At 37.9% G+C, this 16,220-nt stretch overlaps 1 protein-coding gene across 1 annotated transcript in view; it reads left to right on the forward strand.

The window, feature by feature from the left end:
• Positions 1–16,220, forward strand: part of LOC131652626 (serine/threonine-protein kinase TOR) — a 52,249-nt gene that overhangs the window by 20,060 nt on the left and 15,969 nt on the right. Inside the window, exons 28-40 of the mRNA XM_058922537.1 lie at positions 1,236–1,307; positions 1,487–1,621; positions 1,715–1,776; positions 1,845–1,942; positions 2,659–2,768; positions 2,852–3,025; positions 3,115–3,180; positions 3,882–3,950; positions 4,030–4,140; positions 4,974–5,114; positions 14,927–15,055; positions 15,140–15,305; positions 15,383–15,597. Of these exons, the coding sequence (XP_058778520.1) occupies positions 1,236–1,307; positions 1,487–1,621; positions 1,715–1,776; positions 1,845–1,942; positions 2,659–2,768; positions 2,852–3,025; positions 3,115–3,180; positions 3,882–3,950; positions 4,030–4,140; positions 4,974–5,114; positions 14,927–15,055; positions 15,140–15,305; positions 15,383–15,597 (1,548 nt within the window). The remainder of the gene's footprint in view (positions 1–1,235; positions 1,308–1,486; positions 1,622–1,714; positions 1,777–1,844; positions 1,943–2,658; positions 2,769–2,851; positions 3,026–3,114; positions 3,181–3,881; positions 3,951–4,029; positions 4,141–4,973; positions 5,115–14,926; positions 15,056–15,139; positions 15,306–15,382; positions 15,598–16,220) is intronic.

Consider the following 16,220-nt stretch of genomic DNA (forward strand, 5'->3'; position numbering starts at 1 on the left):
TGTTTGTTTGGTTTCGTCTTGTTTGATTATGTTTGGTTTCGTCGTTGGATTATGTTTGGTTTGATTTTTTTTGGTTAGTTTGGTTTCATTGTTTTGTTTGGTTGATCCCTCTCCATCGACTCTTCTATTTGGTTACTCATCTCAATATTAGTTTTTCTATTTAGATGCTTCTCTCTCCATTGATTATTCTGTTTGGTTACTCCTGTCCTTATTGGTACTTCTGTTTGGTTGTTTCTATCTTTCTATTGGTTCTTCTGGTTACTCTCTCAATATTGGTTATTTTGTTTGGATTGAATTGATTCAATTTGATCTGGTTTGATTCAGTTTGACACAGTTTGTTTTGGTATGTTTGGCTCAAATTGATTTGGTTCAATTTGGATTGATTATGTTTGGTTTGGTTTAGTTTGTATTGGATTGGATTGGTTCGATTTGAACTGATTTGATCCAGATTGATTTAGTTAATTTTGATATGTTTGATTCAAATTGATTTCGTTTGATTTGATATGGTATGATTCGATTTGGTTCAAATCGATATGATTTGATTTGGATTAATTCAGTTTTGTTTGATTTGGTTTGAATTAGATTGGTTTGATTTGATTTGATTTGATTTGATTCAGTGTGTTCTGATTTAATTTGATTCAAATTGATTTGGTTCGATTAGACCTATTGGTTTGGTTTGTTCCCTCTCTTTGGATGCTCCTCCCTCAATTGGTTTCTCTCATTGACTTATTCAACGGTTGCTTCATCTCTCTTTGATTATTGCTTCTTCCTATAATGATTCTTCTTATTGGTTGCTCTTTCTGTTGGTTATGATATTAGTTAGTTTGGTTCAGTCGTTTATTTTTAAGGTTAATTTGTAACAAGTTTAAAGTTTAACAAACTTTAGCTTGATGGGGAGTGTTGGAAATTTAAGATTTATATTGTTTATTATTTTTTATTTTTTGTGTGACAAATTCTGATATTGTTTATTATTTACCATTTGTCGTTTTTTTATCCCTGTTGTTTAGAAAATAAATTGAATGTTTTGATCCTTGAGAGATCTTTTTTCAAGCTCTTACTAAAGACAAACTTGTGGTTGGTTGGAAATTATATTTTTCCAGTTTTGGTTTTGGGAAGCATTAGTTAGACATTTCATAAGTTACTAATATTGATTTTGAAAATGCATGGAGAGACTGACCGACATTTTTCTACTTTTGGAATTTAATCTCACTTGCTTTTGTTAATTGTATCTGTAGGCTGAATTCATGGAACATGATGAGAAACCTCTTCCTATTGACATCCGCCTTCTGGGTGCTCTTGCAGAGAAGGTTCTTCCCCTTTTTTCATTAGTTGTCTTTGGGTGTGTTTTTGTGTGCCTGCGTGTGATGCATGCAAACCTTCAACACATGTTTTTCTTTTCAACTTTTTAACCCTCTTATATTGGATATTTTCCTGACTTTCCCTCATCTTTTTCATGTGATCTTATTGTTTTATGTATGACATACAGTGTCGTGCATTTGCAAAGGCCTTACACTATAAAGAAATGGAATTTGAAGGAGCTCGTTGCACCAAGATGGATGCTAATCCAGTTTCTGTAGTTGAAGCTCTTATTCATATAAACAACCAATTGCACCAACACGAGGTTTATTTTAAAATTTGATTGAGTGTCAAGTTTAACAGTTGGCTGCTACTATCGTAGTTTTGACTTTTCTATCTCTGCATTTCAATTTTATAGGCTGCAGTTGGGGTATTGACCTATGCTCAACAACATCTAGAATTTCAACTTAAGGAGTCATGGTAATATTTGGTCTATATCTTTGGAATGCTATTGAGAATATTAGTTACTTATAGTATATATACATTAGGTATGAGAAACTGCAGCGATGGGATGATGCTCTCAAGGCGTATACTGCAAAGGCATCTCAAGTAACAAGTGCACAACTTGTGTTGGACACTGCTTTAGGTCGGTAACCGTGACTTCACTTTCATTCTAACTTTCTTATTTTGAGTTATTTCAACGTGGTTCAACATGCACGTTTTTTGGGCATGTTATGGCACCTAATAAGCTGTAGTTATGGGGTACTGCAATATCCGAGAATTGAGGTAATATTTATTGCACGTTATGCGAGTTCCCTTTGATCTTGAGTATGGACAATGCATATGCAAAAATATCTGACTTGTTTATAAATAGAGTAGTCTGCGGGTGTTGGTATGAATGAAACTCTGATAGATACTCTAGTCTGTTCGATTTTTAATCTTGAAGTGTTGTTTCTTACAAATAACCAGGGAAGAATTCTTTATGAAGGAGGGACAGAGTTCAATCCTTACAGCTAACAAATTCACCACTAACATTTGCCTATAAAAAGGGTGATCATAACCATACAGAATATCTAAACAAACTCCAACATCAAAAATACAACTTCAATACTTAAAGTTCTAAATAATATATTATTTACATACATATCAACATCTATACAATATCTCTCTTTGCAAGAGGACTGAGAAATTTTATCTGTGAACTATGTAAGAATAATTCAGATTTTAATTAGTTTTATCTCCAAACCCGATTTTTGATATGATATTATGATTTCTTTTAATTTGTGTTGCTCACCTCATGTAGTTGGAAAGAACTTTCGTTATTTGTTTTGAATAACTGTGAGCCAGAAGTTTGTATTGCAGGTAGGATGAGATGCCTTGCTGCATTAGCTCGATGGGAAGAGTTAAGTGATCTATGTAAGGAATATTGGACCCCAGCTGATGCAGTAACTCGTCTTGAAATAGCACCAATGGTGGGTTTTGTTCTCTGTTTATGTGTGGACATTTTCCACTGCTCATGTTAGCGTGTTTTTGATACCTTTGGTTTTTGGTTTAGGCTGCTAATGCAGCTTGGAACATGGGAGAATGGGACCAAATGGCTGAATATGTGTCTCGGTTAGATGATGGCGACGAAACAAAAATTCGAACTGCAGGAAATAATGCTTCTAGCAGTGACGGAAGTAGTAATGGTACTTTCTACAGGGCTGTTCTATCAGTACGCAGAGGAAAGGTATTTAATTTGTTGAAGATATCTACTTCTCTTGTTTTTTCTGTTTGTTTTTCCAATTTCATTTACAGTGATTGCAATCTAAATGGCAGTATGATGAAGCACGGGAGTATGTTGAAAGAGCTAGAAAATGTCTGGCAACAGAGCTTGCTGCTTTGGTGAGTGTGCTTTATTAAATTGCCCCTTCAGGATTAATTCTTTAGTATTAATTAATTTGAATTTCTTCAATTGTGTGGTCTTATTGGATACCATGCCTCAGTCATTTAGTGTGTGTTAATCATTGTGTATCAAGAAGTTTAAATTGAAACTTTTATCTCTTTTTTGGGAAAGGGTAAATGATTTTTTTGTTGCAACTATGTGACTTGATATGCCATATTTTGTATAATCTACAATCACTATACAACTGTTGCGAAAAAAACATTCTTGAGCATTTTACCAATAAGCTTTCAGCAATTTGACTTTGATGCTGAAACCTGTACTGTTTATGTTCATTGTTTAAATAAATAATATTATCTTACGTTCCCATTTTATTTTATTTATTTATGTTGATCAAATTTGATTTGCGTGCAAAGTCATCACAACCGAGTTTGAAATCCCAACTGTGGGGCACCTTAGAGCCTACCAATCATTTGCATCAAACCAAAGCATTATTAAAAACAAGCAAAATAACAATGGCATGGAGTGACATAAACCAAAAAACAAAAAAATTAAAATAAAATTTATAGCAAGGTAAATGACACAAGAAACCATGCAATAAAATAAGGAATGACATCCCACTAAGTAAACCTAGATTTTACAGTGCCACTGAAGCTAATTTTTCTGCGCAATCATTTCCTTCTCGATTTGTTTGTGCCTCAAGGTTTTGGAGAGCTATGAGCGTGCTTACAGCAATATGGTTCGTGTTCAGCAGCTATCTGAACTAGAAGAGGTTAGCATTCAAAAATCTTAACCTACCACTTACTTAATGTAATGGTTGGCCAACTTGGGAAAATCTTTTCTTCTCCCAGGTGATTGATTACTCTACACTTCCTATTGGAGACAGAGTTGCTGAAGAGCGACGGGCTCTTATTCGCAACATGTGGACTCAGCGTATAGAAGGAGCCAAGAGCAATGTTGAGGTAAACAAATTTTCTCCATGGAAATTCATATGTATGCTTAAACATTATTTATGGGTAAAATTTCAGATGAATGTAGTTAGCGTTTTTTGAGACTTTTAATGGATACATATATTAGTTTGTTGTTTCATTGAAAACAAAGGGAATTGTTTATGCTAGGTCACATTATTGAGGATATGGTGATGAGTGGTATTAATTAATGACTTTCCATAGGTTGACAGTTATTATTAACGTTCTAAAACATAACTAGTAACATTAAGTCAATGCTAAACAAAACAGTGGATGGGAAAGTGATATCAATAAAGAGAATTCAGAGGCCAGACACAGCAAGAAGCTTCACAAAGCAGGTGTGAGCTGCTGGATATATACTGAAATTGGAGTGAGCTACTGGAACGATGTTGAAGCAGGATAGGGACTTTGTGTGTGTGTGTGTGTGTGTGTGTGATGAGTGTCGGGAAACCAATGACTCTTTAAGTTGCTTGAAGCAGGTTGATTGTATGGATAAAAAAGGTTTATTTTTTTAAGATGTCAGAATAAATATTTGGTTAATTGAGGAGATTTCATTCAATGAAACATCATAAATTTCAATCTTCGAAGCCTTGCAGCTGGAATTAACCTCAGAAATCTCGTTATTATAGCACCTATGGATCTAAAATGGGATGTTGCAGTACTTCTGGAATGGTGCAGAGGGCTGCGATGTCTCATATTCCGTTTCAAACCTGCAACGACTTAAGTTTGTTTTTAGCTTCTGCAACCCAACTTTTATCCGTGTAATAACATTTACAAATCTGGGTTTTTGATCTCCTTCCTCTGACTTTCTGATGATTTTTTGGCAGGTTTGGCAGGCACTTTTGGCTGTTAGAACACTTGTGTTGCCACCTGGGGAAGACATTGAAACATGGCTAAAATTTGCTTCCCTTTGCAGAAAAAGTGGGCGCATTAACCAAGCAAGATCTACTTTAGTTAAACTTCTACAGGTTTGTAATGTGCACCTGGTCTATGATGGTTTCTTTCCTATGTTCACTGTTAAAATAGAAATCAGAGTGTTCTGAATGTGCTTGAGTGAGTAAAGCACTCAGCATCCATAATATTTATACACTATATAATTAATTACATATTATGTTTACAAGGAGAAATAAATAATAGTCCAACTTCCTAAATGCATGAATCTAAATATACATGAACCTAAAACTTAAATGCTCTTTTTAATGGAAAACTGATGGGTTCTTATATGAATATATGGATGAATAGAGAATATATGAATAGAATAGGAAAAGAATTCTGTAATTGTATTATTATGGATGATCAATTACAGAGAAATAGTGGCAATGAAGATAACAAACTGATAGTTAATAACTATCAGCCCTTAAGCACGCAGTGCTTCCCTCACCAAGATGGTGATATGTAATCCTAATAGAATCCCTAGATACCCTCTTTGCTCTATTCCTTCCCTATTTTATAGACACAAACTTAGCTGATTATTTTCTCTCTCTCTTCCCTAATTTATCGTAACAATATAATTATAATAACAAACTCCTATAATTATAATAATAGACTCCCATAATTATAGTAACTAACTCCTATAATTATTCCCTCTATTCCTTTATTCCTTTGCCACGTCTTCTAGTATAAACCCTCCATACTTTTGGCTTAGGCCCAAAGTCAAGCCCAACTTCTTCATCTAAGTCTCTATCAACACCTCGGTCCTTCACAACAGCCTTGTCCTCAAGGCTAAAATTTGGAAACTGCCCCTGCAGATAAGCATTGTCTTCCCATGTGATATCATCAACATGTTTGTTCTTCCACTGAATTAAACTTTGAGGAATAGAAACACCTCTCAGCACATTAATTCTGGAGCCTAACACCTTTTCTGGATAAAAGTCATCATCAGGTGCCACCTCTAACTCTGTAGGTAGTGCCCCTTGAGCCTGATAGTCACCTATAGCCTTTTTTAGCAATGAAACATGAAAAACTGGATGGATTCTGGAAGTGTCAGGTAATTGCAACTTGTAAGCTACAGCTCCCACCTTGTCCACAATTTTGAAAGGACCGTAATAACGAGCAGCTAGCTTTTGATTAATCCTCTTGATCACTGACGGCTGTCTATGAGGTCTAAGCTTCAAAAACACCCATTCACCGACATCAAATTGTACATCTCTTCTCTTTGTATCTGCATACTTCTTCATTTGTTGTTGAGCACGCAACAAATGACTTTTAAGCTGATTCAAAGCCTCGTCCCTTTCACTTAATTCCAAAGCCACAGCAGCTACCTTTGTTTCGTTGCTTAAAAATCTTAACAAGCTGGGAGGTGGTCTTCCATACACCACTTCAAAAGGTGTCTTCCCAATAGAAACATGAAAAGTAGTGTTATACCAATATTCTGCCCAGGGAAGCCAGTGAGACCAGGACTTTGGCTGTTCTGATGCAAAACACCTTAGATAACTCTCCAAACATCTATTTAACACCTCGGTTTGCCCATCAGTTTCTGGATGGTAGGCAGAGCTCATCTTCAATTTTGTACCTTGTAGCTTGAACAATTCCATCCAAAAATGACTTACAAACAAAGGGTCTCTATCACTGATAATAGAAGCAGGAACACCATGGAGCCTGACAATCTCCTTCACAAATAACTCTGCTATGGACTTTGCAGTGTAGGGGTGTTTTAGAAGGATGAAGTGACTGTACTTAGATAGTCTGTCTACTACCACAAGTACAGCTGCATAACCCTTAGATTTTGGAAGGCCGGTGATAAAATCTAAGGACAAATCCTCCCAAATCGCATTGGGTATAGGAAGGGGCTGTAGGAGACCACCTGGGGCAGTAGCTGCATACTTTTGTCTCTGGCATATGTCACAAGCTCTCACGAAATCTCTGACCTGCCTTTGCATTCCCACCCAATATAAATTCTCAGCCAACCTTCTATAGGTCCTGAGGTACCCAGAATGACCTCCTGTGGGAGTGCTGTGAAATTCTTGCAACAACAATGGGATTGAGGGAGAGTTTGGGGACAATACCAACCTGCCATGATAAAACAAGGTCCCCTGTTGCACCGTAAAACCTGGCCTAGCATCTGGTGAGGCCATCAATTCAGCAATGATCTTCTGAATTTCCAGATCCTGTTGCACTTCTTGCAACAATTTCTGACCCTCCAACCATTTTGGGTAAGAGACTATAGAATTCATCTCCACATCTCCATAGCATCTGGATAAAGCATCAGCGGCTTTATTCTCCCCTCCTGGCTTATATTTAACTTCAAATTGGTACCCAAGCAACTTAGCTAACCAACATTGTTGGTCTGGTGAGGAAATTCTTTGTTGAAGGAAATGTTTCAAGCTCTTGTGGTCAGTAAACACAGTGAATTGTTTCCCCAAGAGATAATGTCTCCAGTGCTGTATAGATAATACTAATGCCATTAGCTCTTTTTCATACACAGATTTTGATAAATTGCCATCAGACAAAGCCCTGCTGAAAAACGCTATAGGCTGTCTGTTTTGCATCAAAACTGCCCCGATACCCCTTCCGGCTGCATCACATTCCACTTCAAAGGGTAAGGAAAAATTAGGCAGCGCTAATACAGGAGAGGTGGTCATGATTGTCTTCAGTTGGCTGAAAGCCGCAGAGGCTTCTGGACCCCACTTAAAATTATCTTTCTTGGTCATTTCAGTCAAAGGTTTGGCCAATTTGCCATAATCCCTAATAAATTTTCTGTAATATCCCGTAAGACCCAAAAATCCACGTACCCCTTTTACATTTTTGGGTTCAGGCCAGTCCATTATACATCTAATCTTCTCAGGGTCTACTGATACCCCTGCGCCAGAAATTATGTGTCCCAAGTAATCTATTTGTTGACATCCGAACTTGCACTTAGATTTATTAGCAACAAAACAATTGGACAGTAAAACAGTCAGCACTTGCTTCAGATGGTTCTCATGCTCAGACATATTCTTACTATACACTAGGATATCGTCAAAGAAAACTAATACGAATTTCCTCAAAAATGGTCTGAAAATGTCGTTCATAGTGGCCTGAAATGTGGCTGGGGCGTTCATCAACCCAAATGGCATTACTAAATATTCATAATGTCCATTATGAGTTCTAAATGCGGTCTTGTGGATGTCCTTATCTGCTACTCTAATTTGATGATAACCAGATTTTAAATCAATTTTAGAAAAAATTGTTGCGCCAAATAACTCATCAAGCAGTTCTTCTACTATGGGAATGGGGTACTTATCTGGTATTGTAGCCTTGTTGAGAACTCTATAGTCCACACACATCCTCCAACTTCCATCTTTCTTCTTAACCAAGATAACAGGACTTGAAAAAGCGCTCATACTAGGACGAATCACACCGGCTTCTAGTAATTCAGACACTTGCCTTTCAATCTCTTCTTTTTGATGATGTGGGTACCTATATGGCCTCACATTAACAGGGTTCTGATCTGAGAACAGTTTGATTTGATGCACTTGAGACCTCTTGGGAGGAAGACTTATGTATTCTTGGAATATGCTCGGAAATTGACTCAACATAGTTTTCAGCTCTTGATTTTTTTCTGCACCATCTAACTTCTTTTCACCTTTTGACCAACTCCACACTTCACCCCTTCTCTCATGTCTATCTTCCAAGAAATTGTTGAGGAAACCTTGCTGTTCTGTTTTTCCTACCTGCCCCTGTAACATTACTATCTCACCTTTATGCCAAAATTGCATAGAGAGAGCCTTCCAATCCATAACCACCTTCCCTAGAGTGCTCAGCCATGAAAACCCCAGCACTACATCCAACCCACCTAAATCCAAAACCAAGGCATCCACCACTATCACCATTGGACCCAGATTTATACTAACTCCTTCACACACCCCTTGAGAAAACACCCTATGTCCATCCCCCAACTTAATGCTCTTTGCAGCCATAGGAGTGACTTGCAAGCCTAAAGCAGCAGTGATTTTAGGAGAAATAAAATTGTGGCTAGCTCCACTATCCACTAAAACCCTTATTGATCTTTCAGGGCATTTGTGAAGAGTAGGGTGATACTTCCCGCCACACTTGAAACATAACCCTTTAGCTCTTCTCTCCTCCATCTCATCACTATGCACGCTTCGAACCCCTTTCCATTGCTCAGAAAAGTTAGAACGACCGTTTTCCATTTTCTTTCCGGTTGAACGCAATGATGAAGAGGACTTTTGCGTGGAACCCACCAAACCCGTTTTCCGAGTCGGGTTGGACCAACCCGTATTAGTTGATCGGGTCAGATCTTTAGGGTTAGAATTTAACCCATTATGATATTTGGGTGAGGATCCAGCCCAATCCCTTCGACCCCCAAAATCACCAACGGCCTTCTTCTTCCCATAATATCGCTCCCCATCGTCATCTTCTTCCTTCAGTTCACCTTCAACATCTTTAGCCATCCTCATCATCTGCATCCTAGTGATAGGATTCAATGTTCGAACTCGCCTTCTGATCTGTGGTTTTAAACCACTCATGAAATAACCCAAATATTGTTCCTCAGGTAATCGACCCACTTGCGACGATAGAAGCTCAAAAGCTTCCACAAACTCCTCCACACTCCCGGTTTGACGTAACGTGGACAATTCTTCAAACGGGTTTTCTAAGCGTCGACCACCATAGCGCGCGATTAAGGCCTTCTTCAATTTTTCCCAAGAGAGATCATCCTCTGTTTCAAGCAGTAAATTGAACCAATGTATTGTTGAACCCTCCATGCTCAAACGTGACAGCTTAACCCGCATCTCATCCGGGGTATTCTGCACATCGAAATAGATCTCTGCGCGCGTAATCCACGCAACTGGATCATCACCTTCGAAGACTGGCAGCTTCACTTTCTTCCCAGCAAGACGTGATTCATTGCAAGACGATACTTCAATAGACGGCTCATTCTCCGGGGTTGTCTTCTGTTTGCCCAGTTGCTTGCTCATCTCACCGATCACAAGGCTTTGAGTCTGCATTTGTTCGATCAAGGACTGTAACGTCGTCTTTACCTCACTCATTTGTTCCTCCAGTGCGTCAATTCTGTCTCCCATTTTTGGTTTCCGTGGCATCTAACGCTCGCTTGCAGAAGCGGTGTGGGTTTCGGATCCGGTAGGTCGGACCAATTGATGGGTTCTTATATGAATATATGGATGAATAGAGAATATATGAATAGAATAGGAAAAGAATTCTGTAATTGTATTATTATGGATGATCAATTACAGAGAAATAGTGGCAATGAAGATAACAAACTGATAGTTAATAACTATCAGCCCTTAAGCACGCAGTGCTTCCCTCACCAAGATGGTGATATGTAATCCTAATAGAATCCCTAGATACCCTCTTTGCTCTATTCCTTCCCTATTTTATAGACACAAACTTAGCTGATTATTTTCTCTCTCTCTTCCCTAATTTATCGTAACAATATAATTATAATAACAAACTCCTATAATTATAATAATAGACTCCCATAATTATAGTAACTAACTCCTATAATTATTCCCTCTATTCCTTTATTCCTTTGCCACGTCTTCTAGTATAAACCCTCCATACTTTTGGCTTAGGCCCAAAGTCAAGCCCAACTTCTTCATCTAAGTCTCTATCAAAAACATACAATGTATTTTTTCTATTTCCAACACTCCCCCTCAAGCTGGTGAATAAGCATTCTCCATTCCCAGCTTGGATATAATTCGTTCAAAATTTGAGCAACTCAATCCTTTAGTGAGAATATCCGCAAGTTGCCCATGTGAGGACACATATGGGGTGCAAATCAGCCCACTGTCAAGCTTCTCCTTAATGAAGTGTCTATCAACCTCAATATGCTTAGTTCGATCATGTTGAACTGGATTATGTGCTATACTGATAGCTGACTTATTATCACAGTAGAGCTTCATGGGTCCTTCCCATTTGATTTTCAAATCTTCTAAAATAATTTTAAGCCAAAGTAATTCACAAATGCCTTGTGCCATGGCTCGAAATTCAGCTTCAGCACTAGAACGTGCTACTACATTTTGCTTCTTACTCCTCCAAGTCACAAGATTTCCTCTAAGAAAGGTGCAATACCCTGTAGTGGATCTTCTATCAACAATTGATCCTGCATAGTCTGCATCAGTGTAGGCCTCAAGTGTTGTATTTCCATTTCTTTTGAACAAAATTCCTCTTCCTGGAGTTCCCTTGAGATAGTGCAGGATTCTATGAACTGCTTGTAAATGGATCTCTTTAGGACAGTGCATGAACTGACTAACCATACTTACAGCATATGCAATATCAGGTCTAGTGTGAGACAAGTAAATTAATCTCCCAACTAGACGTTGATACATTTCTTTATCTACTGCAACATCTTCTTCTGTATTACCCAATTTAAGATTTGGATCCATAGGAACGCTCGCTGGTTTACACGCTGTTTTTCCTGTCTCTTTGAGTAAATCTGTAATGTATTTTTGTTGTGATATAAAAATGCCTTTTTGGGAATGTGCCACCTCAATTCCCAAGAAGTACTTCAGCTTTCCAAGAGCTTTTATTTCAAACTCCTTAGCCAAACAATGACTCAAGATCTGTTGCTCCTTCCAATCATCTCCAGTCATTATAATGTCATCCACATATACTAACAAAACTGTTACTCCCCCTTGTGGTGAGTGTTTGATGAACAAGGTGTGATCCCCTTGACTTTGCTTGTACCCCAAGGATGTCATAACCTTAGTGAATCTTCCAAACCATGCTCGAGGTGATTGCTTTAGGCCATATAACGCTTTTTTCAACCTGCAAACTGTATTGTCAGACACATTTTTCTCATACCCCGGTGGTACCTGCATATAAATCTCCTCCTCAAGTTCCCCATGTAGGAAAGCATTCTTCACATCAAATTGTTGTAAATTCCAACCATAATTGGCAGCAAGTGACAAAATTACTCTCACTGTATTCATCTTCGCAACCGGTGCAAATGTTTCTGAGTAGTCAATTCCATAGGTTTGTGTAAACCCTTTGGCAACCAACCTGGCTTTATATCTTTCGATTGATCCATCAGCCTTATATTTTACCGTGTACACCCATTTGCATCCAACTGGCCTCTTTCCTTCTGGTAAAGTCACTATCTCCCACGTTCCATTCTTCTTCAGTGCGTCCATCTCAATATTCATGGCTTGCTTCCATTTTTCATCAGACAATGCCTCAGAAACATTAGTAGGTATGGAAGTAGCGTTAAGGTTTGTAAGGAAGGCTCTATGGGTAGGTGAGAATTTTTGAAAAGAAAGATAGTTTGAAAGGGGATATAAAGGCTGTTTGGTGCATTTTCTGGTACCTTTCCTAATAGCAATTGGAAGGTCTAGGTCATCATCTGTTGTTTGGGTCATAATTTTATCCTGCAATTCAGAAGAATTAATTACCTCATTTGAAGGAGTCGAGTCAGGCTCTTGAACTTGTGTCGATTCAGGAACGGCCTTTGACTTTCTCATGTAAACCAGATTCTTTCCATATCTCACATCCACTTCAGGTTCACGTTCAACTACTGGTATATTTGATTGATTTGACTCAACTCCCAATTCTTCAGGCTCAGATGGGTTTGGTACAAGTGTGTTTAACTCAAGACCAGAAAGATCGGGTCTATTTGACTCGAAACTGGAAGAATTAGGTGGTTTTGACTCGAGACCAGAGAGATTGAGTGTATTTGAGTCATGACCAGATGTATTTGACTTAATACTAGACAAATTGAGTGTATTTGACTCGAGACCAGAAAGATCAAGACTTTCAAGCTTATCTTCCTTAAAACTCTCCCCCTGAAGATAAGGTTGAGTGAAGTACGGTTCCTCTTCATGGAAGGTAACATCCCGCGACACAAAGAATCTATTAGATGGAGGATGAAAACACTTATATCCCTTTTGAGTAGAGGAATAACCGACAAAAACACATCTTAGGGCTCTAGGATCGAGTTTTTTCCTGTCTTGACTATGCACATGGACAAATGAGACACACCCAAAGATTCGAGGTTTGAGATTACTACTTGTTGACAAATTTGGATAGAAGGAAGAAAGAACATCCATAGGACTCTTGAACCCTAATACTCTAGAGGGTAATCGATTAATAAGATATGTGCTAGTGAGAACGGCCTCCCCCCATAAATATTTGGGAACATTTTTATGAAACAATAGTGCTCGAGTTTGGTCTAATAGATGCCCATTTTTTCTTTCTGCGATTCCATTTTGTTGTGGTGTTTTAACACAAGAAGACTCATGGACAACTCCTTCTTTTTGACAGAAAGAAATAAGAACATGATTGAAGTACTCTTTTCCATTATCAGACCTAAGTCTTTTAATGTTTACTCCAAATTGATTTTTAATCATGTAGAAAAACTTTGGAAAAACAGTACTGACGTCAGACTTGTTTTGGAGTAAAAATACCCAAGTAACCCGGGTACAATCATCTATAAAAGTCACAAACCACCTAGCACCTGTTACATTTGGATTAGTAGAGGGCTTCCAAACATCTGAATGAATAAGATAGAAAGGGGAAAGACTTCTTTTGTTGTTTAATGGAAATGGTAGACGCTTATGTTTAGCAAACTCGCACACATCACAATGAAGACTTTCAATATCTACCTTATTGAATAAAGACGGAAACAAAACTTTAATGACTCCAAAAGAAGGATGACCTAATCGACAATGAAAAAGAAAGATTTTTTCCTTTTTGGAGAGTATTGACTCTGACATAAATGAGTGAGACAAGTGGACATTTGTACGGTGACCTGGTTCTTCAAGATAGTAAAGGCCATTCCTTTCTCTAGCACGTCCAATCGTCTTTCCCGAGTCCTTATCCTGAAATATACAACAATCATTAAAAAAAGTCACACTACAGAATAAATCATTTGTAAGTTTTTGTATGGAGACAAGGTTCATGGATAGCTTCGGAACATGGAGAACCCTTTTTAAGGTTATAGAATGATTTATTTGAATATCTCCAAAGCCAGCTACAGTTACAAGAGTACCATCAGCAGTAGAAATTTTTTTATTACTGGGACAAGGGGAATATGTGGAGAACTGTTTTGAAGAGGGTGTCATGTGGTCTGTGGCTCCTGAATCTAATATCCAAAATAAATGAGAAGGTGTTTCTGAGACATGAAATCCAAATGAGAGTGGAAGCTTACCAGAATACGCCACACTACAATTACTTGATGATTTTTCCATACCAGAAAATGCAGGGACAGTGGCTGGAACAGTGCAGACAGCGGCTGAAACTTGCAAACAGTGGCTGGAACTTGCAGACAGTTGCTGGAACTGTGCAGACAGCGGCTGGAACGGTGTAGACAGCGGCTGGAACGGTGTAAACAGCGGCTGAAAAATGTGCAGAGTTGTACCAACGGCTGCAGAAAACTGTATGAAACAGTACGGACGGCTGCCGGAAAAGTATAGATAGCGTTTAATTGAAAAAACTTGACAGCACGTGTTGCCCAGTCAAGATTTAAGGGTTCTGACAGCATAAAAATGCCCGGTCAGATTTCTAAATACTGATATTAGCGGAAGTAGAGTCCCCTAGATTAGGAGCTCTGATACCATGTTAAAATAGAAATCAGAGTGTTCTGAATGTGCTTGAGTGAGTAAAGCACTCAGCATCCATAATATTTATACACTATATAATTAATTACATATTATGTTTACAAGGAGAAATAAATAATAGTCCAACTTCCTAAATGCATGAATCTTAATATACATGAACCTAAAACTTAAATGCTCTTTTTAATGGAAAACATACAATGTATTTTTTCTATTTCCAACATTCACTTTCACATGTGTACCATACTCACTTTATTTCCCATTCACAGTATGATCCTGAAATAACTCCTGAAAATGTTCGATATCATGGCCCACCTCAAGTAATGCTTGCATACTTGAAGTTCCAGTGGTCACTTGGAGAGGATTCAAAGCGCAGAGAGGCATTTGTTAGGCTACAGGTATCTCATGTTTTCCTCTTGTGTATTGTGTACTTACCTGAGCTTGAATATTCATCAACCATCCTTCTGCTTTATATTGCCTAGAATTTAGCTATGGAATGTTCAAATGTACCCAACATTCAGCCAGTTACGCACCCAGTCTTCACAAGTGGTTTGAATCCAAGTGTTCCTCTCCTTGCTCGTGTTTATCTGAATCTTGGCTCCTGGCAATGGGCACTTTCTCCTGGACTGGTTGAGGAATCCATAAAAGGTTTTTAGTGGCCCTAATTTGGATCTTTAACATAAACTAATATTGATCAATTTTTAATTTTGTTTCATTATTTGTAGATATACTCGATGCATTCTCAAAAGCTACTCAATATGCAAATAAATGGGCCAAAGCTTGGCATAAATGGGCGTTATTCAATACAGCAGTGATGTCCCATTACACTGTGAGAGGTTTCCCAGACATAGCGGCACAGTTTGTTGTTTCTGCTGTCACCGGATATTTTCATTCTATAGCATGTGCAGCAAATTCGAAAGGTGTTGATGGGAGTTTACAGGTAAGCTCCTATTTCTCCTATTCCTGCTTATATTGCAATCTTTAGCCCGGCTTGGATACAATGTTAAATATGCTTGGATCTCAACTCTAAAACCTAGTTCAAAAGGCGAGGTTGCCCTCACACATTTATACATTCAACAGCCTAGAAACCTAAGCAATGTGAGATTTCAAACTAACCCCAACATCACAACTACCAACTTCAACATGAGTAAAGCACTCAGCAACCATGATATTTATACACATTATATAATTAATTACATGTGAGACTTCAAACTAACTCCAACATCACAGCCACCAACTTCAACATGAGTAAAGCACTCCGCAACCATGATATTTATACACATTATATGATTAATCACATGTTATTTTACACGGAGAAATTAATACAAGCTCAACCCCCTAAATGCATGAATCTAAACATACGTGAACTTAAAGACTAAAATGCTCTTTTTGAATGAAAGCATACAATAAATTTAACTATTTCCAACAACTTTGTTGATCATTATATGTATAAGTATATAAAGAGAATATTCTCTAGAATATTCCTTAGTGTATTCTAGAATAGAATAGGATATTTATGTAATTAATACTAGGATTTGTATTTTCTTCTATATAAAACATCTT

This window comes from Vicia villosa, linkage group LG2 (assembly GCF_029867415.1).
Source record: "Vicia villosa cultivar HV-30 ecotype Madison, WI linkage group LG2, Vvil1.0, whole genome shotgun sequence".
In the NCBI taxonomy this organism is placed as follows: domain Eukaryota; kingdom Viridiplantae; phylum Streptophyta; class Magnoliopsida; order Fabales; family Fabaceae; genus Vicia; species Vicia villosa.